The 26,581-nt window shown below is 41.7% G+C and overlaps 1 protein-coding gene across 1 annotated transcript in view; it reads right to left on the bottom strand.

Annotated features, from left to right (window-relative positions):
* The window catches only part of ALK (ALK receptor tyrosine kinase), a 2,452,973-nt gene that overhangs the window by 212,900 nt on the left and 2,213,492 nt on the right, over positions 1-26,581 (bottom strand). The window contains exons 12-13 of the mRNA XM_078647129.1: positions 19,663-19,806; positions 16,894-17,053 (exon numbers count right to left, since the gene is read on the bottom strand). Coding sequence (XP_078503255.1) covers positions 16,894-17,053; positions 19,663-19,806 — 304 coding nt within the window. The remainder of the gene's footprint in view (positions 1-16,893; positions 17,054-19,662; positions 19,807-26,581) is intronic.

Genomic DNA, 26,581 nt, shown 5'->3' on the forward strand with positions numbered 1-26,581 from the left:
GAGCGTTCTAACGGTCATGACGAGCTCAGCTCGTCATGAGCACACGAGCACCGTGGCTCATGACGAGCTGAGCTCCTCATGAGACTCGAAGGTGTTAAGGAGAGAGCACAAACACTTTAGCACTGGTTAACAGTGGTAAAGTGGGCAGAATCCTAAGGCCAGCAGAAACGAAGTCAGCACATCAGAAGTATGAAAGCAAAAAGTTAGGGGGAAACCACGCCACGGATGCCAGGTCTAACACTCATGCACAATATTTCTCCCTTATTATGCAATATTGTATATGAGTAAGTCACTCTCAAAGGGTAGGGAGTGAGAGTTACATGTTAGGTGTCTCTGGAAAGGGAAGATGTGGCCTAGTAGCTAGAGATACCGACTTTCGAACGTGAGGAACCCGGTTCGAATCCTGGCCTTGGCTTGAGATTCTGCGCAAACCACCTAATCTCCATGTGCCCCCCTCCAAAATAAAACAAAAAACATATGTAAAATAGTCTGGTTCTTTTGTAAAGGGCTCAAATGCTTTAGGGCTGGGTCTGTACTATTAAAAACTGTAAAGACAAAAAAGTTTGGAAAAACCCACAAACTTAAGCATGCAAGCATTGTCCAATTTGTGAGTTGCAGTCCAAGTTTAGGGAGTTTTCCAGATCTGCTTTAGTCCTTTGTTTATGTCATATATGGTTATGTTATTGGCTTGTGGTGACAAATATGTGGAATGTTTGCGTTTGGAATTCCAACAAAGGAAGTAATGAGTGCTTGTATGAGAAGGGGCTGAGCTGGTACTGGCTCAGCAATCAATCTTACTGTTGTACTTGGGCGGTGTGGACATTGTATTTTATGTACTTGTAAGTTAAACTTTTGTTAGTCTCTAAAGTCTCAACAATACTAGTAGGTGTTGTATTCTTGTTACTTGGTTTCCTTGGGCTGGCATTCTATGTTCTAATTCTTTCTGGAGATTCTATGGATGGGCGGTTGGGGATGAGTATTGTGATATACTGTTGCTCGATGGTTGTGTAAGCTGTCTACCTGCTGTATCTGGAATAAATACTAAGGACTACATCTCACGCTTCGTATTCCCAATTACATCATAATATTTGGCGACGAGGATGGGATTCTTCCAGGATCGGCAGAAGTAAGACAGCGTTCATCTAGCCTCAAGGTATTTTTTATTTATCTTGTGCAGAGATAGCACCAGCGGCAGTCTTTAAATGTCGTGCTTCTGATTGCACCCGCGGCTGTTTTACTTAACGTGTTGTGATCGCAACTGCGGCTGATTTGTACTCCGTGCTTGTGATTGCACCAGCGGCGGAATACGAGTTCAGATACTTAAAAAAAAAAAAAATCTGGGCCCTGTTTATTTAAATTATTCTATTTGTGGCGATTTTCACTATGGAACATTTTTCATTTTTCGGCATTTACAAAAAATAATACTTAAGGCTAACCGTCATCTTTGCTCGAGCCTTGGATTCTTCAGAGCGAGATCTGTCTCATGAGCTGACGTAATTCTCATTTGTTACCGTGCAGTGCATTCTGGATCATCCGAAGGTTTCTGGGGTATTGATGTCATCACGCACGCAAGGCGGCCATTTTGGATTGGTTTACTCAACATCACAAAGCAATTTACACGGTTTATTCGTTTTTATTGCGAACTTCAGTGATTCGCACACTTTTTTTTAAATATTTCTATTTCATCTTTAATACTAACTGTATTTGAGATATTTAATTGTATTTAGACATTATCGTTATTTTGCAGAATATTAATTACTTATAAAATTCCACTTTATACTTTTATCATAATGTCCTCTATTTTAGCGCCTCCACATTTTTTACCAGTTGCAGGGGAACCAAAAATCGAATGGGAGTTATGGTACCCCATGTTTTTAGCATATGTGGAGGTATTGGAGGAAGATGGTTGTTCTCAAAAGAGGAAATTGGATCTTTTGAGGCATTGTTTAGGTGGACAGGGAATAAAAGAGTTTACGAATTTGCCTCCAATTGAGGGATCTGAGGAGACTGATGTTTTTGAAATAGCTATTAAACAACTATCCTTACGCTTTGGCAAGAAGATCAATACGGTAATGGAGAGATTCAAATTTTACTCACAGGCTCAAAAAGATGATGAGTCCATTGAAAACTATGTCTCAGCATTACGTGCTTTAGCTGGCTCATGTGCTTTTGACACTATAAACTATGAACAAGTTCTACGCGATCAAATCATGATGAAAACCAAGAGAAAAAAAATACAAGAGAGACTATGGTTGGGTACTGAATCTTCTTTAAGTGCTGTAGTTAATATTGCTAAGGGCATTGAACAGTCTGAGAAATTTGTTAATGAGATCAGATGCCAATCTCAATCTGTTTCGGTGAAAATTCAGGATTCCACTTCGGAAGTATCTGTTGTTAAGAACCAGTCCTATCTAAAGAAACCTTTGTATTCTTTTAAAAAAGAAGTAGAAATGAAAGAAAACAAATGGGGAAAAAAGAGTTTACCTCTTCTGATAACAAATTTGCTGGGAAACGTAATTTCATAATATGTTATAGATGTGGTAGTTTTGACCATGTTGGAAACTTTAGAAATTGTCCAGCATTAAATAAAATCTGTGTGAAATGTAAAAGGGTAGTCCATTTTGGAAAAATGTGTAGATCCAATCCGAAAGTAAATTGCATTACTTCAGGTGAGGAGGGTATGTGTGAACAATTTAGCGAATTTAACTGCATTTCTTGTGTTGGATGCAGTGACACCAAGTGTTTTCCATCTTGTTTTATAACTATTAATGGTGAAGATGTTCAAGTGATGGTTGATTCTTGTGCGTGGTACACTATAATTGGGAAAGAAGTTTTTATGAAATTAAAGGGGGACAAGGAATTATCGCCTCCTGATATTAGACCTGCTGGTTATACCGAAAAAAAAATTGATTTGGAAGGTTTTTTTTGGGCAGATTTAAATTTTCAAGGTAGAAGAACCAGAGGCAAAGTGTATGTAGCTATTAAAGGTGCGTCAATTTTAGGTTGGCCTCATCAGAAGGAAATGGGGATGAAACTTGATCCTAATGCCTCACCTTCTGTGTATGTCGTATCTGATTCTAATGAACAACTTGTTGCCAGTATTTCTAATGAACAATTTGTTGCTAGTATTAAGACGACATTTCCTAAAGTTTTTGAGGAGAGTCTTGGTGAATTTGTTGATTTCAAACATAAAATCATTCTTAAAAGTACTGCTATTCCGGTGAGACACAGGGTACGCAATGTACCTCTTGCTTACCGTGATAAATTGAAAAATATGCTAGCGGAGTTAGTGCATGGCAAGATCATTGAACCAATTGAATCTTCACCGTGGGTTTCTCCGATTGTCCTTTCTCTTAAACCTAATGGGGATCTTCGCTTATGTGTTGATCTCCGCAGTCTTAACAAAGAGATTTGGACTGATAGACACCCTTTACCTAATATACACGAGTTAATCTCAACATTATCGGGGGCTTGTGTTTTTTCAACATTAGATTTGGCTAGTGCCTATCATCAGGTGGTGCTACATGCGGATTCAAAATGTTTAACGGCATTCATAACACCGGAGGGTATGTATCAGTTTTTAAGAATGCCTTTTGGTTTGGCTAGCGCGGCATCGGTATTCCAAAGGTTGATGAAGGAAGTTTTGGAGGGCTGTTCTGGTGCAATAGCTTTTCAAGACGACATATTAATCTATGGCAAAGATTTTGTTGAACATGATAATAACTTGATGAAAGTTTTGCAAAGTATACAGAATAAAGGGTTGACTCTCAAGTATTCTAAATGCAAACTTAGACAAGGAAAGGTTGAATACTTGGGACATGAGATATCTAGCCAGGGCATCAAACCTAAGCTTAACCACATTAAAAGTATTGCTGAAGCGCCTGCCCCTACAAACAAAGAACAGTTATATTTATTTTTGGGTCTTGCTGAATTTTATAGCAAATTTATTCAGAACTATGCTTCAAAAGTTTTCCATCTTAGATTGTTGTTAAAGAAAAATGCAAAATTAGTCTGGGGCAAAGATCAACAAATTGGGTTTGAGATTCTAAAGAAGGAGATTTGCTCAGCACCGTTTTTGAAACCATTTGTGGTTGGACAGGAATGCATTGTAGCTGTTGATGCGAGTGGAGCTGGTCTAGGGGCAGGTTTGATGCAGAAAAGTAATGGTATTGAAAATATCATTTCATATGCCTCGAGATCATTGCGTGGTGCTGAGTGCAATTATTCAACTATAGAGCGAGAACTATTGGCATGTACTTGGGCTGCACAGTATTTCAGACAATTTTTGTGGGGAACAAAATTCTGTTTAAGGACGGACCATAAACCATTGATTAACATGTTAGATGCAGGTGGTGGAAGAACTTTAACTGCACGTTTGGCTAGATTAGCTGCTAAGTTACAAGAATTTCAATGCAGTGTTGAGTACATCCCTGGTCGCATGAATGTTCATGCTGATTGTATGTCTCGGTTATCTCTGCCTATTGATGTGGATTCCAATGTTTCTGGAGAGGAATGTTTTGATGTGGCTTATACCTTTCAGGATGTCAATAGTTTTGGATTTTCTGGTGTTATTTCTGAGGATGTTTGGAGAAAGGCTATGGGTGAAGACAATGTTTTGTGTAGTGTGCTTGAATTCCTACGTGAATTCCTACGTTTTGGTTGGCCAGAGGAGAGGAAGTTGAATGGTGAATTGAGTTCGTTTTTTAAGGTAAAGGACGAACTTATGTCTTCACAAGATGTGGTTACCAGAGGTGACAAAATTGTTCCTCCGTTTGGTATTAGAGAAAAATTAATGTCCATTGCCCATGAGGGACACTTAGGTATGTCCTGTACAAAGAGGCGTTTACGTGAATTCTACTGGTGGCCAAGTATTGACAATATTGTTGACAAATGGGTTAGAGACTGTATTCCTTGTTCCAAGAGCGATAAATCTGTCAAACCTTTGTCTACTTCCACTTCTCCTATTGAATTTGTTGATGGTCCTTGGAAAAAATTGGGGATTGATATTATTGGCCCTTTATCTTTGCCTTCTTCTAAGGAAGTTTTCGCTTTGGTTTTAATAGACTATTTTTCCAAATGGCCGGAGGTTAAAGTTGTAGAAAAAATTACTTCTTCTCAGGTTATTGAATTTCTAGATAATGTTTTTTCTCGTGAGGGTTTACCTTCAGAGCTGGTTTCGGATAATGGTACCCAATTTACTAGCAAGGAGATGGAAGTGTTTTTAAAGACTTATGGTATTGTGCACAAGAGGGTCTCTAATTATAACCCACAGGCAAATGGTCAGGTTGAGCGTTTCAACCGGGTTATTAAAGAATCTATTCAATTGGCTGTAAAAAGCAATATTGATTGGCGGAAAGCTTTGCGAGCTACCTTGCTTACTTATCGCACTTCTCCCAGTGCTGTTACTGGTTATTCGCCTTTTGAAATGTTGAGAGGTCGGAAACCTGGGGTGAAACTTCTGCCTTGGTGGTTGAAAGGAAGGTATACTCAGGACGATGGTGTGGATTTTGCTCAGGTAAGAGAACGTGTATGTAACTATCAAGGAGGAATGAATAAGTATAAATTTGTGTCTCAAGGGGAGGATCGGAGAGTTCAAGTTGGTGACTTGGTAAGAGTGAAATTTGGAGGGACTTACAATAGGAAAGGGTCTAAATGGTCTGATCCTATTGAAGTGATTGATGTTTTCTCTAAAGCAGTGAGGGTTAAAGATGGCAAAGTTTGGAATTTCAGACGTGTTTCTTTGTTTAAGAATAATTCTCTTATTGGGAAATCTCATTTGCCTGTTGTGCATTCTAAGGAAATAGTTCATGAGGATTCTCAAAATTTCTTTGACAGTTTTTGTTTTCCTGAACCTTCTTCAGATGGTGGTCAGATTTCCGGTTCTGGTTCAAATGGCCTTATTCAGGATGGTTTTGAGCAAACTCCTTCTCCTGTTGTGGGACGGAACAGTATGTCTGGGGATTTGGTTGTTGGTGATGGCATATCTAAAAATGCTTTCCAACGCTTGTGTGAACCTAGAAGAAGTTGTCGCACTAGGAATGTTCCGTTAAAAATAAAAGACTATGTGAAGTTTTTATGTTTTTTTTGTTGTTTTTTTATTTTTATTGGGGGGGGGGGAGGTGTGTTGTATTCTTGTTACTTGGTTACCTTGGGCTGGCATTCTATGTTCTAATTCTTTCTGGAGATTCTATGGATGGGCGGTTGGGGATGAGTATTGTAATATACTGTTGCTCGATGGTTGTGTAAGCTGTCTACCTGCTGTATCTGGAATAAATACTAAGGACTACATCTCACGCTTCGTATTCCCCAATTACATCAGTAGGGTGGTTGACGACTGCAGTCTATGTAACCAAGGATAGGTTATGAGTTTGGACAGTCAGCAGATGTCATCTGTGCTCCTCCAAATGGGTTCCAGATGCTCAAGTTCAGCGTAGGACAGTTAGCAGTTCTTTATCTGCATTTTGAATTATTTCATTAGTTTTACATTTCGCTGTTAACCAAATGGAGCGAATTTTGGCAGATAATGATATTTTTTTTTAAATAGAATTACGCCTGATATTTGCTTCATCCCTTTTAGGTGTGGCATCATCTGTTAGGGGTGCAGTTAAGTACAAATAATTATTCTAACAGCTTTGCCCTTAACTCATATTCATTTCGCAGAAAAACAATCACTCAACTTACTGCATGTTTCTGCATGAAACAGATTCACATTTGCTTAGGGCTGAAAGTAAAATACTATGCAGAACCTATAGAATTAGAAGCAGCTAACTGAATAAGGGGGATGCTTGTCACAGAGGGGTTTTACATGACATCAAATAGACGAGAATGAAGCTGGAGTTGTCTAAGATGTCACTCAGAAACTCTTTTTCCTGTTTCCAAATGCAGGCATGTATGCATTATTAATCTGTCATCAACATGTTAGCCTTGCAAACTACACATCTTTAGGGAAAGAGTGTGTGGAACTGTTGCTTTTGTTTGCCTGTTGAGGCAGGAATCTTGAGTGTGTTCCATCTATCTAGAAGGGGAGACGACCTTTACATGGCGTTCATCACACCGCGATGCCATAACAACGCGGTCGTTGTTGTTACCACGCAAAGCCATTACTACGCAAGTCATTACATCGACTTGCAGTAGATGGCGCACTTACATTAGGAATAGTATAGTTTACTATTCCAACTGCTTCCCTACTGTTACGTGGGCTGGAGTTGGAATAGTAAATTATACATTTCTAATGTCAGCGCGCCATCTGAATGACTTGCGTAGTAATGGCATTGCGTGGTAACAACGCGGCCGTTGTAACGACCGCGTTGTAATGCCACGTGATGTAATGACTCGCGTTGTAACAAGTCATATTCATGAAGAAGTGTTACTAGGACAGAAATACAAACACTTTGCCACCAACTGCAAAAAGACAGGTTTACACTCTCACCTGGGCCTCAGAGTCAAAGTAGTTGCATGCGAGCCAATTCGATGTCAAGATCTTAATATTTGTGGAGCACAAACTGAGCTATGTGGAAATGAGGCTCTGTACATAACAACGATTGTAGGTTCAAAAAAGCAGAGAGTGGAAAAAAGTCTTCTAGTATTGAACCTGAGACGACGGAGCACTTAGTTACAATTCATTTTCTAAATCAAACAGTTTTAATAACTGTGACTTCCCTATTTTGTATTTTTTAATTAGTTAAGTGTGAATATTTTTATTTTATTCAAGGTTTTTACTAAAGCTTTTCCCTTCCCAACCTGCTTATGCAAACCTTTAGTTTGATTGAGTTTCCGTTTTTCCAACATTTACATAAATGTGTTTAAGATTATTCAATTAAAATAGCGGATATATAAAAACCTACAGACATTCCAAAATTATCCATATTGGGATACAATAAGTCAAACAAGAGTTCTCTATAGTTAAATAATACCAAATGCAACGAAGATGGTCAATAGAAAACCGTGTCAGTCTACTTGGTTCTTTATTAAAAAACATAAAAACAACCACTGCAACACAGATATTAATTAATTCAAGAATAAATAAAAATAACCGCATCAATAGTCTCTTTACACCAACGTTTACTAGCACTGATTTAGTCACTTTTTATACAGATCCGACCATCTCTGACAATAGCCTACTAAAATCTGTCTCCACCATATCCATCTGTCAGTTACATTACCAATTCTCTGTTGTATATTCTCCTAGGATCCCGCAATATTTTTGTTTATTGACTATTGCCACAACCATCTCAAGGTCGCTTTACTGATGTAAATATTGTATATCCTGGATGCCAGTTAGCAACACCAAAATCTGTATGTTACCTAGAATCATCATCTATCTGCAGCCCAAACCTACCTCTCTCAGCTTTATATGATATTAAACGAGCTTTCATCATTACCCGAAAAACTACGAGTTACAGAAAAATATACAACTGTGCTCCAGGAAAAAAATTCGAAAGTCATGATTCATTGAAAACGTAAATCCTCTCGCATACAAGCATTTCTAACAAGCACTATTTACTGTTGGCATGGTCGTTGTTATTAATTTGTTTTAAGACATTCAAAACGTTCAATGAATTTAGACCAACAAACCAAGTTCGATTCTTAATGCCTTTTGATTGTACAATTTATGATACCCAACAGGACTCCTCAAATGTTTTAAAATCATTGCTCTGATTTGCTCAAATAGAGCTACCAAACACGAATACTGTAATGGCCATTTAGACATGTTATTAGAATGACGGTCATTCTGCAAGTTACATTCGCGGAGAGTTGCTATACATGTTTCAGTCCATTAAGTAGCTATACCAGCTCAGAGTTATCTACTTAACAACAATGCTTCATTTGTTTTCAATCTTTCGTTTAGAGAATTGTGTACTGTCTAGATCCTAAACCGGTCCCAGGATGCTTGTGTTCCTGTTCAAGGAGGAGGACCTGTATTGGCAATTCATGCTGGACTGTTCCCATGAGGAGCAGGGTCAAGATTGATTTGCATATGGGTGGGTCCAATCCGAGGTGGCGTGGTGAGCAAAAGAACAATGTTTTGGGATGCTACACCGAGCGATTGCCAGTTGTTAGAAAATTTGAAAGCATTGATCCCATCATGGTTTGTGAGTTTCATGAACTGTCCTAAGTGGCATGGGTGTGTCCAGACGTGGGTTCAATGCTCACTGTGTCACTGGAGCCAAGCTGTATCCAGCTGATGAGCCCATAACTAGGGCCAAACCGGGCTTGGGATGCTTGTGTTACAGTTCAGAAAGGACCTGGCTTGAGAGTTCGGGCTGGACTGTTCCCTTGAGGAGCAGGGTCAAGACTGATTTGTATATGGCTGGGTCCAAACTGAGGTGGCATGGTCTGCAAAAGAACGATGGGTTGGGATGCTATCAAGAGCGATTGCCAGTGGTTAGACAAAGTGCAAGCATTCCTCCCATCACCATTTTTGTGTTACTTGTAATAAGGCCGACACTATATCTATCAAGTTTGTGGAGGCGTACCTGTCCGCCAGCCCCTGAGCATTCAAAGTTAGGAGGGTAACCAAAGGAGTTGGACTCATTCCGTCCACAGTCAATTCTCCAGCAGTGGAATCTCCTATCTATAGCAGCTATCATTTCTCTCCTGACCAACCCATCTATCTGCTTATGGGCATGTGCCAACCTTATATCACTTCTAGAGTAGTGTCCCTGGTGCAAGAAAAATAACTTCATTATGTCTTGGAATTCAACATAAGTAGCTCTCCCAATAGGAATGTTTTTGTTGCAATATCAAGTAACACATAGACAGTGCAATATTACGTTATGGCACGTGAACATCAACCCACCAAACACAATACTTGGCAAGCTCCGTGGATTACTCAGTACTGAAGGCCGCTCTAAGTAGAGTTTTAGGGGCCCATTATGATTCCCGCCACCGTAACGGTAAACGGGACCAACCGCCAGAGGTGCGGCGGTCCCACTGCCTATTAGGATGCGACCACCACCCTGGCGGTTGCATCACGCATATTTAACATTGTGGCTGTAAGCAGCACCCGCCACAATGTTAAAAAGGCATGTTGGGCATTGGCATGCACAACGTGACAGGCACCGCGCGGTGCCTGCCACCTTGTGCATGCCAATGAAATAGAGCACTGCCCGTAAACCTCTTCTTTGACTTTGAAGAAGTATATCTATGATAACAGATCAAGGGTCCAATTATTTTTCTTTTGCAGATTTGTATATACTCTGTCAGTAAAGTCAGGTTCAATCATAGAGTCATCTTGGCACTATTATAGTATGAAACAGGCCTTGAATATAATCCCCCAGCTTTGCGTTCAAACCTGTATCAGGAATACCCCTAATATGTAGGTTGTTTTGTTTGGATCTATACTCTCCTTCATCTATCTTGTCAAGGAGGTCTTCATGTCGCTTTTCAATCTCATAAATTCTACCATTCATTTCATCCCTTTCATGTATGCTCTCTGCAGAAGGTAACTCCAACAGGTTCACCCTTGTTTCTACCTTTTGTAAAATGTGGTCCAGTTCAGAAATGGACTTTGGAGGTCTTGACGTTGGGAACTCATTTTTTTAAAACTCTAGGATCAGGAGGCTGATGTTGCTGTGTGTGAATGGGGCTTCCATGTCTACCCTCTTGTTAGACTTGGCTTCTCCAACAGGTTTACCCCCAGACTTTTTGCTTTTTGCACTTCTGTTTTGGACCCTGTTTTTGTTGGTTTTATGACTTTGGGCACTTTACCACTGCAGATCAGTGCCAAAGTGCAAGTGCTCCCTTTGTCAACTGTTGTTATGGATTGGTGATTCCATGATTGGCATTTTTGATTTACTAGTCAGTTCCTAGTACAGTGCACTATGTGTGCCCAGGGTCTGTGAATCAAATGCTGCTAGTGGGCCTGCAGCACTGTTTTTGCACACACATAAGCAGCCTTTACATGTAAATCAGACCTGCAATTGCGTGCCTGCGCGCAGTCTAGTACTGCCATGTCGACCTGGCAAGTGCTCCAACTTGCCAGGCCCTAACCTTCCCTTATCTTACATGATAGTCACCCCTAAGGTATGCCCAAGGTACCCCTGTGGGCAGGGTGCAGTGTATGTGAAAGGTAGGACATGGCCTGATGTGTGGAATACTGTGAATTTCATTTTTCACTATTGCAAGGCTACCTGTTCCCATAGGATAGAATGGGGAGTTTGCTCATAACATCTTATGAGCCTTACTGCCCAAGGGAGCAAGATAGGAAAATAACATCGGTTATGCCTGAACTCAGAATGTTAAGATGCATCTTTTAGTGAGGGTGATTTTTCCATTCTGGGTTTGAAAATACCACTTTTAGAAAGTAGGTATTTTCTTGCCTAACCATCCAGTGTGTCTCTGCTAGGTTGTGTATTGACTGTCTGGCTTTGGATTGACAGGGGCTGGGGATGTGCATTCTGTTCAGACAGCTACTTGGGGGGTTGAGGTGTGTCCTGCCTTTCCAGGGTGAGTCAGGCCTGGGCTAAATAGACCTGGGATGCATTCAGAATAGGGGGAGGATATTTCTTTCACACCTGAATAGGCCCGGTCTGCATTTAGAGTGGTGGGAGGAGATTTCCCTTGCACCTAAATAGGCCCTGTCTGCCTGATACAATGCTCCCTCCACCTCCAGCCAGGAAGTTTTACCAAAGAGGACAGAACTGGTTTTGGCTAGGCAAAGAGCTTCTCTGCCACCAGAGAACAAAGGAGTTTGTGCTTTAAAAAGTGGGGCCCAGACCCCTGAACTTTAGATTACTGCTCAACTTAGAACCTGCCAGGAAGAAGAACCGGGAAAGCTGGAGGAGGAGTACTGCCACTGTGCTGTGTTCTGTTGGGATTGCCCTGCAATGGTTGCTTCTGTCTTGGGCAGGGAAGGACTGGACTGTGAATTCATCATCCTGCTGTTAGAGTTTTCTCCAAGGGCTTAAAGTAGGGCTTGCCTCTGCTGGAAGTCTCAGGGATAGAAAAGGCTTCAAAGATCACTTCTGGAACTCAAGAGGAAACTTTGCCAAGGTGAAGAGCTGGAGAAACTGAGGAGAAATACTGCCCCTGCGCGGTATACACCCGTTACAACGGATCTTTTACTCCGCAGACCCATTACAACGCGACCATTACTCCGCATACCATTACAACGCATTGCGCTGGGGGGCGCTCTAGGATAGGTAATAAGTATAATTTACTATCCAACACCTTCCCTAGGGTCCACGGGGACTGGAGTTAGAATAGTAAATTATACTTACCACTATCCAGCGCCCCAAGGCGCTATGCGTTGTAACGGTATGCGGTGTAAAAGTCGCGTTGTAATGGTCTGCGGAGTAAAAGTATGCGTTATAACGTCATACATCCCCCCTGCGCTGTTTGCTGTCTGGGGTTGGCCTGCAGTGGCTACTTTCTGCAAAGGAAAGGGAAAAGGACTTTGCTGTTTGCTGTGTCGCCTGCTTGAGGAAGATCTCCAATGGTTTGAAGAAGAGCTTGCCTCCTGTTGTGAAGTATCAGGGACACAGACTTCACCCCCAGCACCCCTTAACTTCCTTGCTGGGAGTTCTGACCTGCCAAGAGGTGCCTTTAGCTGTTCTGGGCCCCTGGAGGTTGTTCTGGCTGTCGGAGCTGGAAAAACAACCCAGCGACGAGAAGTGCAACCCATCCGTACCTGTTTCCGACACATCGACAAAAAAAACGATGCAGCGCCTGCCCGCGGCTCGAGAAATCGCTGCACGCCGCATCGAGTGCACCGGTCTCTGAAGTCTGAGATCACCGCACCGATTACAATGCACGCCCTGCTGTGCAGCTGCAAGAACCCACACATCGTCCCGGATCATCGCATCGCATCGAGGCACCAGGTCTGTTGTCTCGTTGGGGGACGCAGTAAGAAACTGACGCATCACCTCCCCGCTCAAGTAAGAAACTGACACATCACCTCATCTCCGGTAAGAAACCGATGCATCACCTCCCCTGCACAGCAGTTAGGAACCAACGCATCACCTCCCCCGGAGCAAGGCAACAACACATCACCTTCCCTGGGTGTACGGAACGGACACATCACCTTCCCTGCGACCCTTTTTGTTTGTGTGCGTGACGCATCCAAGGTACTTCGTGTGAAAAGAGTTGCATCTGCAATTTGCTTTGAACGGAACTAGTTCTACCATTTGAAAGTCATATTTTTATTACTGTATTGTGGATTTTTGTTGTTTTGGTCTCGTTTGGTTTAGATAAAGATGACATATTTTTCTACACTGGTGAGGTGTCCATTTGTAGTGTTTTCACTGTATTACTGTGTGTGTTCACAAATGCTTAGCACACTGCTTCTAAGGTAAGCCTGACTGCTCGTTCCAAGCTAACAAGGGGGTGAGCAGGGCTTATTTTAGAAGTGTATCCCTCTCACCCTGACCAGGAAGAAGGGTCCCTACTTGGACAACGATGCAAACCCTTGCCAACTAGAGACCCCCATTTCTAAAACCTCTCAATAGATCCTAAGGGCCTTTTAGTTATTCATTTATTTATTTAACAATTTTATATAGCACTCTTTAAAATGAAATGGATTGGCAATATGTTGCTCTACAGTGGACAATGACAGATACATATACAAGAATAGTAGTTCAACAGGCCATATGTTGCTTTACCAGGAATGATGGTACTTTTCACAGAACTAACTTAAGACAAAATCCTAAACTTACTACCATTTTGGTATTCACAGAAGGCACTTACTCATTTTGGTATTGACAGAAGGCACTTACTCATTTCGGTATTCACAGAAGTTAGGAGTCCAAACTTTAGGACTCCTAAATGCCTTCTATGAATACGGGAAAGTCTTAAATTTAGGATTTTTCTCAGTTAAGGAGTAGTAAAGTTAGGACTCCTAACTTTAGGACTCCTAAATGCCTTCTGTGAATACCGAAAGTCTTAAAGTTAGGATTTTTCTTACTTTAGGAGCAGTAAAGTTAGGACTCTTAATTTTAGGACTCCTAAACTGAGAAAAATCCTAACTCTACTACTCCTAAACTGAGACAAACCTAAATGTAAGACTTTTGGTATTCACAGAAGGCAGTTAGGAGTCCTAAAGTTTGGACTCCTAACTTCTGTGAATACCGAAATGAGTAAGTGCCTCTTTGAATACCAAAATGAGTAAGTGCCTTCTGTGAATACCAAAATGGTAGTAAGTTTAGGATTTTGTCTTAAGTTAGTTCTGTGAATCAGGCCCTATGAAATAAAAAACATGTAATAATATAGTGATGTAACTGTGGGTGAGGGAAGGGAAGGGACAGGAATAGGAGAAATCGGTGCAGAAGAGTGGAGAAAATGGATATAGGTTGAAGGTGAAACATACTGTTAAATACCATAATCATGATAGGAGCTTGTATGCAGCGTTTATCTGCAAATTAATAACTTTTAGAATATTTCTTGGGTCACATTAGGGCTCTCTTCTGTTTGCAGCAATGGAACTGTCCAGCCTTGGATAGTCGTTTCGGAGTGATAAGAATGTACTTTATATTAAGACTCTTGGTTGCCAAATTGCATGTTGCTGCCATTTTGGGGCAATCGTATCTCCCACTCCCCTGAAGGGAAGACATCACCTACAGGGGGGTGAAGGTCAGATCAGCTGCTCCTTGATGCCAGAGCAATTGACCAGTGTCAGAAAAAGAGATAACCGGTTTTTGAAGTCACCTATCCTGATTCTGACCCAGGTTTACTGATGGCGGCAGTCCAGGGATGAACCCCCGTGACAGGGTTCATCTAGTGGTCAACCACCTTTGCTCCAGTCTCCCAGGCCCAAACTAACCATGTAGTCTCTGAGGCACCACTGGCACTACACTGCTTTGAAATCTAGTTGTTTATATAGCTGTGGTCTTCAGCTGAATCCCTCGCGTCTCGTTTCTCCATTGTACGTTACTCCATAGTCAGCTAGCCACTGCTGCCACACCCAGTGCATCAGTGAGCCCTCAGGACCTACTCTCGCTTCTCTTCTATGCGATTGCCTGCGCGTGTGCTCTTCACTGTCTCACAGAATATGGCAGTGGTCATCTTGGCAATCTGACACAGGGAAGGAGGTGCTCAAGGTCGGCCATCGCACCAAGCCAGCCACATCTCTACCTCTTTCATTTCAACTCACGGTGACAGACAACTCTCTTTGTCGCGATCCCTCAAATGAGCCGAACCTCTGCTTCTAGCCACAAATGTTCCCAGGTAAAAGTGTCTGGATCCAAGAACTTGGTGTCTACAAGTCTACATGAATCCTTGTGGTAGCCACATTCCTCAAATGTATTACAGGGAAAGTTACGAGTTTACAGACATGAATTAAATATTTCACCACACCATTAACACCAGTTATAATATACTACAATTTTTGGTGTTATATACATACAGGGAGAGAAAGACTATTGAAATTGATTTTTCAACATTTTAAATTATTTAGGTTCTTAAGAAGGCTGTAAAGGGTCATAAAAGCCAGAATGTCAATGTTGCTATGTTCTAATCATTCTGGATGCTAAAACAACCTAGATAAATGCAAGAGTTTTGCATTGACTTATTCCTTCCCTACTTCTGACTTTCTCATGGAATTGAGTAGCCAGAAAACTCTGATCATAAGTCACACGTCCTCACAGAAAAATCTATGTGAATCGGACCCTAGGGGTTTTTTAATCCATAGAAATTGGTAACTCAGCACAAAGTGCGAATGGAAATGAAAGTTGATTGACGGTTACTGCGCTGATAATATCATGAACAATGGCATTTTTAAATCACTTAGCTCTGTAGAACATTGTGTGCAATGTTTAATTGAAATAAATGTTTTTCAAAGTGGAACCCTATGACCCAGGCTTGCTCCTCTGGTGTATAATCAATATGAAAAGAATACAAATTACTCATGTTGAATAGGTTAGTGAAATTCAGCAGTTTAAAGAGTTAATACATCAATAATATACAATTTGTACCAGTCACTGCTGCTGTCAAAGTTACCTGCAATTGCTGAATGTTAATGATCAAACCTTGATGTTTCTCACACAGCTACGTACAATGATTAGAAGTGATAGTTCAAGAGGAAGCATTGTTCGCCTTCATCCCTTAAAGGCCCCTGTAACTACATCACATGGCAAGGCACAGAATGTTCATCTTTGTGTCTCTGGCACGCTCGCTGGCGCTCTGAAACCTGTCCTACGTTGATTCGATCACAGCCAATTCTGTTGATGATGCGTCCAAGATAACTTGAGATGGGAGGTTAGCTCAACTTATGAAGATTAAGTGTGATATGTAGAGCTGTGAAATATACATACTGCAAACTGGTGAGACATGATCAACTGTTTGATTGGAGGGAGAGGAGCATTTGCTCCTTGACGAACAATGAAAAAGAAATGTTTAAGCCTCATTTACACATTTTTGCACTAAAGGAAATTTGGGGGTGAATGGCCGTTGTTCTGTATTGAATAAATATCATTTGCGTATGAGAACTTCTGATACTCCATTGGCAAATCCCGGTCTCCATATCTCAGTAAATGCGAATCTTTCAAAAAGTAGCCCTGGCCACTAATATTAGGAATGAGGAAATGTCTGTGTCTAGTCTACGCATCCTTAGACAGAAACACAAGTAGACACCTAACTTACCATAAACAAATGTACACGTTTCTGTTTTGACGTGTCACTCACTTGCAGACACCTAGGGCATGTACCATAAAGTATGGCTATAAGAATTTATAGAAACCTTAGCAACATAGTACAATAGCTTGCCATATCAATTGAAACCGGTCCCTGATAGGGGTGTATGTATATTATTGGTAAACAATACAAGTGGCACACTGTCTTATATGTGTCAGAAAGAAATAGACATGTAATTAATTTTACAAACTACTGTAACCATTGCAAGAAACCTTAACTAGCACATGATTATAGCAGACTCAGCACCATAATTAAAAGAGAACTAACCTGTATGAATTAGCTGCTGGCACTCTCCAAATCTGCACTCCTCTCAGTGCTCCTGTTCCTACCACCACACTGAAGTTTGACTTCTCGTAGGCTTCATCGCACAGCTTTTGACTAGGCCCATAAGGCCCACTGGCCCCGCATGTTGTGAACAACCAGGCATCTGGAAGCAAACGAGAAATCCATTTGCAAACTTGGCCATATTATTCAAATGCAATTCATCAAAGGGTGCTCAGCATCAGCGGAAAATTGTTAGAGAGATCAGTGGGATGCTGTGTTGTTAAATTATAGAGAAAGTCTGCAGTCTTGGTGTGCGATGGGGTGAAGTTCTCACAAATTCAAAACAATCAATTTCCTTTAAGTAAACACGTTTGTGTCAAGAATACCTCACTCTTTGATAGCTTGGTGCAAGCAGCAAGACCATAAACATGTAAAGAAATCCCAAACCCAATTTAGTAAAAAAAGAACAAAAATGAAAATATAAAATGATACAGACATGCACAAATCTGATGCAGTGAGCAAAAGTTATGACAGAAACGAATTGGAATGCTTAATTACATCAAGGACACTTTCTGGAGGCAAAATCAAACAAAGTAATGACAGGGATGTGGTTCTCAAAACAGCTGCTCTCGATTTTCAAGTTGCAGGCTGCTTCATAGATCTCAGCTCCAGGAAGTTCATCAGAATGCTAAGAAAACGTGTCCCTGTGTTCATTTCCCAGCAATGTCCCTTCCCTTAGTATAGAGGACCTTCACCACTTCCTAAACAGAATGGAAACAATAGTCTAGCTGTAACTGCTTGCTAGCTCTCTTCCAGGCTGGTGCAGCTTCCTCAGACCCCAGAACCTTTTACTCTCTCCCACTTTAGAATAAAAACTCGAACAGTCAAGGAAGCTCAACTGCATAGAACTTAAAGGGAATGAGTATGAGCAGGCAAAGACTAGATGATTCTAGATGACCATTTGTATTATCCCCTTGCAATCTGGCTTCTTTCAACATGATGGCATTGAAAGCTCCTTTATTGGATCATGGGATAACACATTGCGGTTCTCAGACAATGGCACAGGCTACCTATTAGTGATTTCGGATCTGTCCTCTGCGTTTGATACCATGGAACAAAACATCCTGCTCAGCAGATTATCCAGTGGCTTAGGCAGATCATAGCAGCATCAATGGCTTCAGTTCATTTTTGTCACATTGGACTCAGAAGAGAGTGTTAAGTCCTTTTAATTCAAGGAATGTTGATGTTTTATTTTTTGGCTCTCTTTAAATTTGATATCTTTATGGTTCTAAGGTGAGAGTTCCATCCTATTCTGATGCCACCCATTATCTAAAATGTACCACAGCTTCAATATGACCTCTAAAAAGTATTTTGTGAGACAACACCTGGTTGAATAACAACTTCCTCCAGCAGAACAATTAGAAACCTGAGATTATTGCTTTCAGGGTTAATGGCAGCTTCAGTTTGCTTACGGTACCCATTCCAGTGGTCCTCAATCACAGAAGATAAGTTGGTAAATTGGCTGGCAGCTGTTTTATCCAACTAGTGAAATTCAGACCAATCCTCCCTCTGCTACTTACCAAACACAAAACCTCTGTGGTGAGAGTCACTACTAACTCAAGGCTAGATCATTGCAGCTAGCTGATTACAGGTCTAACAGCTGTCCAGTTAAACAATTTTCTTAAATCATCTCCAGCATTCACAGAATCAGTCTGGTTGCTCCTCCAGGCAAAAAATACAATATCTTCAAGACTTGCAGATCTATCCATTGGCTTTCATCCAGGGACTGAGACTGGTTCAAATGAAACTGCTGTTTGTAAAAATGTAATAATGGCTTAGTCCCTAAATATCTGACTAATTGGATCTTAATTAATATCAACTAGGGAGTAAAGACACAAACTGCTCTGGGTTCCTTGTGTTCATCTCAATTCAAAAGATGGAATGGCCTTTTTTAGTTTTGGGTCCTTTGCCTCAGAGCTAGCATCTCCCAGACCTTAGAATACACACCCAATTTGCCAATTTTAGGAAACTCTTAGAAGAACTTTTGTCTAATGGTAATGTTTATGAAACCAACACAAAAAGACTAGGAGGAAGTGTGTGTTAAACATGTTTTTAATAAATCAAATACAGCTTTAATTAGTTTGCTTCTACAAATAGTACACACCGTTATCACACAGTCAACACAACTAATTGTTACAGAGGTTTCCATGCACTATAACCCATTCTTAAGCATTTACATATTTCTGCTTTCATAGCGTAGCCATTTCTTCCACGGGCCACCAAATACTTTTGGATTTGTTAAACTGTACGCAATTTTTAAATCCTATTAAGAAATGTGAGTACAGAAATTACAGACATCATTTGTGGAAATAAAACACCAATATTGAAACTTACCTATTTACCATTCTATAAGTCATAATGGGACTGGACAATGGGTCTTTCATTAACCTCCACAACCACAATTACACAGAATGATTAAATATCAAACATTCTTTTTTTCACTGATTTTCAGTGACCTTTGCTCAGACACAAATATAAAACACATTTTCTACACATTATGGTTGCCTGTATAACGTTTATGAGGAGCTTTTTCAATTACATTAATATTTGTTCTTCTTATGCATGACAGGAAGAGAAAATCAAATAGGACAATTAGAAGATACGGGAGAATGCTGCATATGTTTTAAGACACCAGTAGCCAACATTCCTTTTGTAGAACAAATTGAGCAGCCGGTTAATGTGCCAATGCCCCTCTATCCCCACTTGCAGTACCTGTTGGATCTGAGATGATGCTCCCCAGGAGATGAGGGTCTTCAAGTGCATCTTCTGCTGTTTCATTGTTTTTGTGGATGTTTCTGTCTAAAAACAAATTACTCAAGCTTGGTGAAGCATTTTGAAGGGAATCTCCATCAGTGGCTGAAAAAAACAAATAGGGAGAATAAGGGGAGGAGGAAGAAAACTGTAATTGGACCACCATCAGCTCTGCACGCCAAGCAATGCATGTTGTGACTCACACTGTATAGTAAGTGGAATGTCAGAGAAACACTGATAAATAGGAATAATACAGTATAGAGCTACAAGAGTGAATCATGTCACCAAATGTACTGTGCCAGATTGATGGTATACAGGGAATTGGGCGAATGGTTTGAGTTTAGCATTTCCATTTATGATGGAGGTGTTGATACAGACTCCCCAGACAGTGAAGTGTATTGTCTTCATTCCTGAGCTGAAGGGTATAGCTCCAGATGCTGAAGTTTAGAAAGGAAGGAGACAGGGCTACCTTTAGAAATGTTGTGACCCACCGAGATTAGACCTTACCGAGCACTGCCATTTGGGTGATGGTCAGGGAAAGGGGGTGAGTCAGCAGATTCAGTTGGTAGAAGGAGAGAATTTTCTAGGCAGGACCTAGGCCTTTCGTCTTTTATTGAGTGGCCCATCTAGGAAGGCTTATGGCAGGCAGGTACAGGATTTCACACTTACTGCTCTGCTTGGAGCCGGCATCATTACTACCAGCTGTCACGTCCAATGCGCTCTGAACATCGAACCCTGCCATGGGCCTTTAAGAATGTACACTGGTAAACATGGGGCAGTCTAGCTTTGATGAAACAGAAGCTCCCCCATCATCATAGATAATATATAAACAGGAGTCAGGAGTATTGATTATATAAATTGGAAATAATCCTATGTGATCACGGAAGACTACATGTCCCATGATGCTGTGCCGACATATCCTCTGTGCTTCCATATCCTCAGCAGGAAGTGGGAGAGGCAGGACTATAAATCCGGCTTGTGGCCCGCAGCGAGTTGAAGATTATTAGTTTCTTCAGCATGGATCATGGCAAATGCTGGTAAATCATCTGTGGTGGGGTAAGTGTGCCATTGCATTTGTTTGGTTCTATTTGTGCCTTGCTCATAAGTGAGGGGAATCCTTGGTGGGAGAGTTCAGGATCTCCAACCTTTTCTGTACTGAGAGCTACTTATGATCAATGAAACACATTGAGAGCTACTAATATTATTAGTGGTGTATAATTAAATGTTTTTTATATGTATAATAATTCAACCGAGCAAAGGCTTTCTAATTTAATAAGCTGGGCTATACACAGGTGAGCTACACAGAGGTAGCTGGAGAGCTACAGTAGCTCACACACTACTGGTTGGAGACCCATGAGAGTGAGTCCCTTCAATTGCTTTCTATTTTGTATTTCTTGGAAAGCCTAAGAGAAACAGCAGTGTGTTCAGCTGAAATGAATTCATTTTAAGGATTGATTATTGGTTAGTCTGCCCTTTCAGGTGACCTTTGGATTTATTGGAGTTAAGGTGAAAGAAAAGTTGTATTTCATTTCTTTCATTTATGGAAACAATTCTTAATGAAACTCAAGTTGTATTTCATTTCTTTCCTATATAGAAACATTTATTTTGGGGGGTCACACTGTGTGAATAAACAGAGAATTCAGGATGGTATTTCGAAATAAAGTGCCAATTTTGAGGCTGTGTTTTGTTTGGAACAGTACAAACAAGTTTTGAAAAAGAAAGATACTTTTCCTTAGGTTTACAGATAAAGCTAAGAGTAATAAAATTGCTTTTTACAACTGTGGAAATATGATCATTATAAAGTGTGGTTATGAGCTCTTGCGAGAGGAATATCAAGAGCCTTCAGCTACAGGAGAATTATTTTTCTTTATTTATTTTGTTATTTTCAATTAACAGGGGGTGCTAATAGAGTGAGTTTTATTCTCCTCCCCTGTGAAGCCTGGCAAGAGATTTTGTATGGTGGGTAACACTCAATGTGATTTGTTGACAGAATATTTTACTAAGGAACAAAAAGAGGAAGAAGTTTATATCATTTTAATTCTTGATCTTGTCTTGCTTTGTTTTGTTTTCACCGTACAATCATAATTCATTTATCTAATTTGGAACAGACTTCCATGTTCTAGATATATCTATCTACATATATATATGTACTACAGACATCACAGATGATAGTTATATACTTTTACAGGTATTTGCATAGGGAGAAATGATGAATATATGTATCTCTGAGATAAACTATCACTAATGGTGTTATTTCCTTCTAGGTCTCCTTCCCTGCTGTTCCCATCCTTTCCTTCCCCCGCTTAATCATCTCAGATTTCTGTGCTTGAACGGCAAGCAGAAGTGGGGTGATTGGGAGGTGGACACTTTTTGTGCAGCGAACCGATCCCAAGGTATCAGCAGGCTGACAAAATAATCTGCCCACGTTTTTTCATGTGCCTCTGGGTCGGGTTGAAACACAAAAAATGACCACCCTAGAAGATGTGTTAGTAGCATTAGCACTTGTTCAAACAGAAGTAGTGCCTCTCGTGTTGAGGCTGTGGCATTACAGGAGAGAGTAGAAAGGATGCAAAGTAATCCATTTGATGTTACTGGCGATAGGACCAACGGGGGGTTTCTTGGGTCACAGGAAGTAATCCCACATCATCTACTCCGATAGCAGTGGAAATGCCCTCTCCAGTTGCCTTAGCAGCTCCAGAATGCTTCCAGGGAGAAGCAAATAAAGTGCAGGTGTTTCTTACTCAGGTTTACTGCATTTCGCATGTCGTCCTAAGACGTTTCTTACCAATCAAGCAAGAGTGGCTTTCATGATTTCTTATTTGGCAGGAGACGCTGCTCAATGGGCAGTGCCATTAGTCAGGAGAAATGATCCTTTGGTTTTTGATTGGTAGGAATTCAGAGCAGAATTTGAGAAGGTGTTTGATTGTCAAGCTTATACCATAGGTATTAGAGTTCAAACAGGGCAATAAGGACCTTGTGGTATATCCAAACTCGTTCCAAAGATTAATAGCAGAAACTAATTGGCCTGAAGTCAAACAAGCAGCCTTATTCTATGAGGGGTTACAGGAGGAGTTAAAAGATGTGCTGGCCCAGAGAGATCCTCAGCCAAAGACTTTAGGGGGATCTTATCAACTTGGCCGTACGCATAGATAATCAAGTTGAGTGAGTTTAAAAGGGACAAACGGACCCCCTAAGCGATTCGAGAGGAATCAGACTGCTTTTCAGTGGTTAGGAACAACCTACGAACCTATAGTAATAGGAACAATCTGAGCTTCTTTAACTCAGGAAGAAAGTGAACATAGACGAAAGTTGGGTTCATGTCTGCAGTGTGGAAAGGAAGGACATTTTGTCAGGGATTGTTTATCCAAGCCAAAGAGTAAGGTGGGGGTGTTCCATGAAGGCGACAACAATAAGTGGAAAGGTATAGGAAAACTAGGGTTCCCGGGGATGAATAAAGGGGACACTTTGGGCTATGTTGAAATTCCTTCATTGAATGGGATGGAAGAGTCACTAAACAAACACTTCTATGTGAACCTATAACTGCAGGTAGACAGCATAAAACATTCATTAAAAGCCTTATTGGATTCAGGGGCTACTGTTACCTTCATAGACCAAACATTAGTTGAGGAGTTACACCTTCTTTTGATCAATAAAGCAGTACCCAAGATAGTGTTGGCAGTGGATGGGAGAGAATTGGAGTCAGGACTCATCCGTTTTCAGACTTAGGAAATGATAGTCAGAAGTCAGGAAAGCGATTCTGAGATGTTGTTTCTTGATATCATTAAGTCCCCACAGTATGGTGTAATTCCTGGGTCACCATGGTTAAAGAAACATAACCCTACCATAGATCGGGAGTGTAAAACCATTAATGGCAACTCTTTTTTTTGCAACCAGTGTTGTTTGACCCCTCCACTACAGGAGGCACATGCTCTAGCTAGGGGACATACCATAGCAACAGCAGCTGAACAAGATATCACTCTTCCTGATCAGTTTGTAGAGTTCCAAGATGTTTTTAATGATCAACAGCAGAAATATTACCCCCACAAAGGCCATATGACCGTCAGATAGACCTACTTCCAGGGGCAGGGGTACAATGTGGCAGAATTTACTCTTTGTCAGAACCAGAAAATTAACATTCAAGACATTACTTAGAGAAATATCAGGCTAATCGTTTCATTTGTCCTTCAAATTCACCTGCAACCTCGCCTTTATTTTTCATCCCAAAAGCAAATGGCGAATTGAGAACGTGCATAGACTTTTGAGCACTAAACAAGGTGACCGTAAAAAAAACGTTATCTTCTCCCCTTGATGTTGGTGTTATTGGATCAAGTAAAGAAGGCAGTGATATATACGAAGTTGGACTCAAAAGAAGCTTACCATCAGGTAAGAATGAGAAAGGGTGATGAGCGGAAGACGGCATTTCGCACTCAATACGGTTTGTTTGAGTATATGGTAATGCCGTTTGGGTTGTGTAATGCTCCCGCAGCCTTTCAATATTTCTTTCTTTTTTTTTTTCTTGAAAACCTTTATTGAAAATTGCAAAATATTACATGCGCATGCCTACAACCACAGGGGCCGGCCGCAAGCGTAGCAAATGAATCAGGATGTAGAAACAAGAACACGACTGAAGAAAGCAATATCATAGATACGACATGAGTGAGTGCGCACTGCAACGCATAAGGATATATGAGGTTTTCGTTTTTTAAAGGTTATATAGAGTAGGAACGGCTGCAGGAGCAATGGCGTCACACCACATAATAAAATAAGAAGAGGTAAGGGGGGGACATACCCCGCGGAGCAAACAGAGTCAGTTGATGACCCATACAGTTGTCAAAACAATACAGTCGCCGAGGCGGACCCAGAGCAAAAACAATACGACAGCAAGCGATATAGCAGAGCACCATCCCTAAAACCCGCCCTCCAGTGGCCTAAAGGCATAGTTGAGTGCAGAAGCCTTATAATAAAAGGAGAAAGGGAAAGAAAGACAGCCAACCCTACTGAAAGAAATAAAGAAGCCTCCCGAAGACAGACGGAAAAAGAAGAAAGGGATTATAGAACAAAACAAACTAAAATAACAACCCCCCCCCCCCCCACACCCGCCACCCCACACCACTGTAATGGCTACGGCCTACCCCACTAACAGCGTGCCTGTCGCCCAGGAACTGCCCAAAAGGAGAGGGAAAGAGAAAGACAAAGAATCCACTAAATAAGGAGATTATTAAGAAACTGGAGGAGGGCCTACAAACATGCCCCCGGCTTCTCCCTCCCGCACAATATATTCCTCCCCAAGGTAAGCAGTAAACAACAAAAATCGAACATGTCAGAGAGAAATGGGGAGCATTATTCACCTAGTACACTATTAGTTATGCCGTGAGAGCACGCAACTCCCATGCCCGCCCGCCTATGAAATGACAACCTCTGAAGGATCAACCTTATCCTTGGCCTCTCTTTGCGAATCCACCAATGCATACCCGTCGACCCATTGCCATGTCCGATGTTACGAGGAAGAGAAGCGTCCAAAAGAGACCAAAAAGCGACACACACATGCAATTTGGACGTCGCTGGATACCAACACAGTCATCATCATGGAGGATCATCCTTCCCGGTACTGCCCCAGGACATGTGTTCCACACCAAGCACACGGGGTCTAGGAAGGAGGAAACAGCCAGAGCAACCGACCGTTGCTGGAATATTGCCTGGGTCGCCGGAGGCTGTGCGCGGGACAAAGTCACCATCGTCTGTTCAAATCCAAAACCTTCGGAACAGTCCAAACCTACAGCCAGCCGACCACACGTTGCCACATAGTCCGAAATTTCCAGCCGTCCCCTATTCACAGGGGCGGCCATGACACTCTCCTCCTGTGTGAAGTGAAGCAAATCCCCTTGTACCTGGGGACAGGCCGATCTCAACCGTTCCGACGCTGACACAATATCATCAAGCTTCCTCCCCAACACTTGGGCGCCGTGATCCAGGGTGGAATGAAGGGCACCGAGGGCTGCGAGAAGATCACCATACGCCAGCATAGCTCCTTGCGCCCGCTCCGCCACGCTCCTCTTAGCCACACACTCCCAACCTTGCTGAGACCCAGTATACAGGATAGTAGACTCCATCCTATCAAGATGGCCGTAGGGTGGTTCCACCTTAGATTGGGACCGGGACTCAGGCACAAGCGCATCAAGGTCCATGTTACTACAAACAGGATTTCGGGGGCGGGCAAAATATGCGTCCAGTGTCCAGTCACAGGTAAAAGCCATCCTCACCCTGGATCAGTACTAGCGAAAAATTCGGGGGTGGCCCGCGAAAATCGGGACGGGTTACAAGCAGCGTCCGAGCAGCTCACTGGCGAGGGCTCAGGCAATTACAGAAGCATCTTGGAATTGCCACCTCAGGTATGCACTCGATCCGCTCCGCTCCGTGGTAGGAGTGACCACAGCGAAATTCAGGCCAATATTAGCATCGCTCCGGTAGTCCGACTCCACCCAGTCACCAATGGCCGTTGTTATTGAACTAGTACCCGGCCATGTTGTCCACCCGAGGTCCCGGTTCCAGGGTTGCACGGGCCGCAAACTTCAAACGAACATTTCTCCGGCGGTACCGCCGCCAGAAACCTCAGGAGCACACGATCGGTTGCCGCTCGCAACCACCATCACGGGCATGTAGCGCAGGCTCAGGATCTCATGCAGGATATCTGTGCGGGATGGGGATGTTCACGGAGCCGGGGGCCTACGCTACCATCCCGATCGCCATCTTGGCTCCTCCCTTTCAATATTTCTTAAACGATGTCCTAAGGGAATATTTGGATGTTTTTGCAACAGTATACATCAATTACATTTTGATTTACTGCTATAGCGTAACCATACACACTCACCATGTTAGAACT

The sequence above is a fragment of the Lissotriton helveticus genome, chromosome 6, assembly GCF_964261635.1.
Source record: "Lissotriton helveticus chromosome 6, aLisHel1.1, whole genome shotgun sequence".
In the NCBI taxonomy this organism is placed as follows: Eukaryota; Metazoa; Chordata; class Amphibia; order Caudata; family Salamandridae; genus Lissotriton; species Lissotriton helveticus.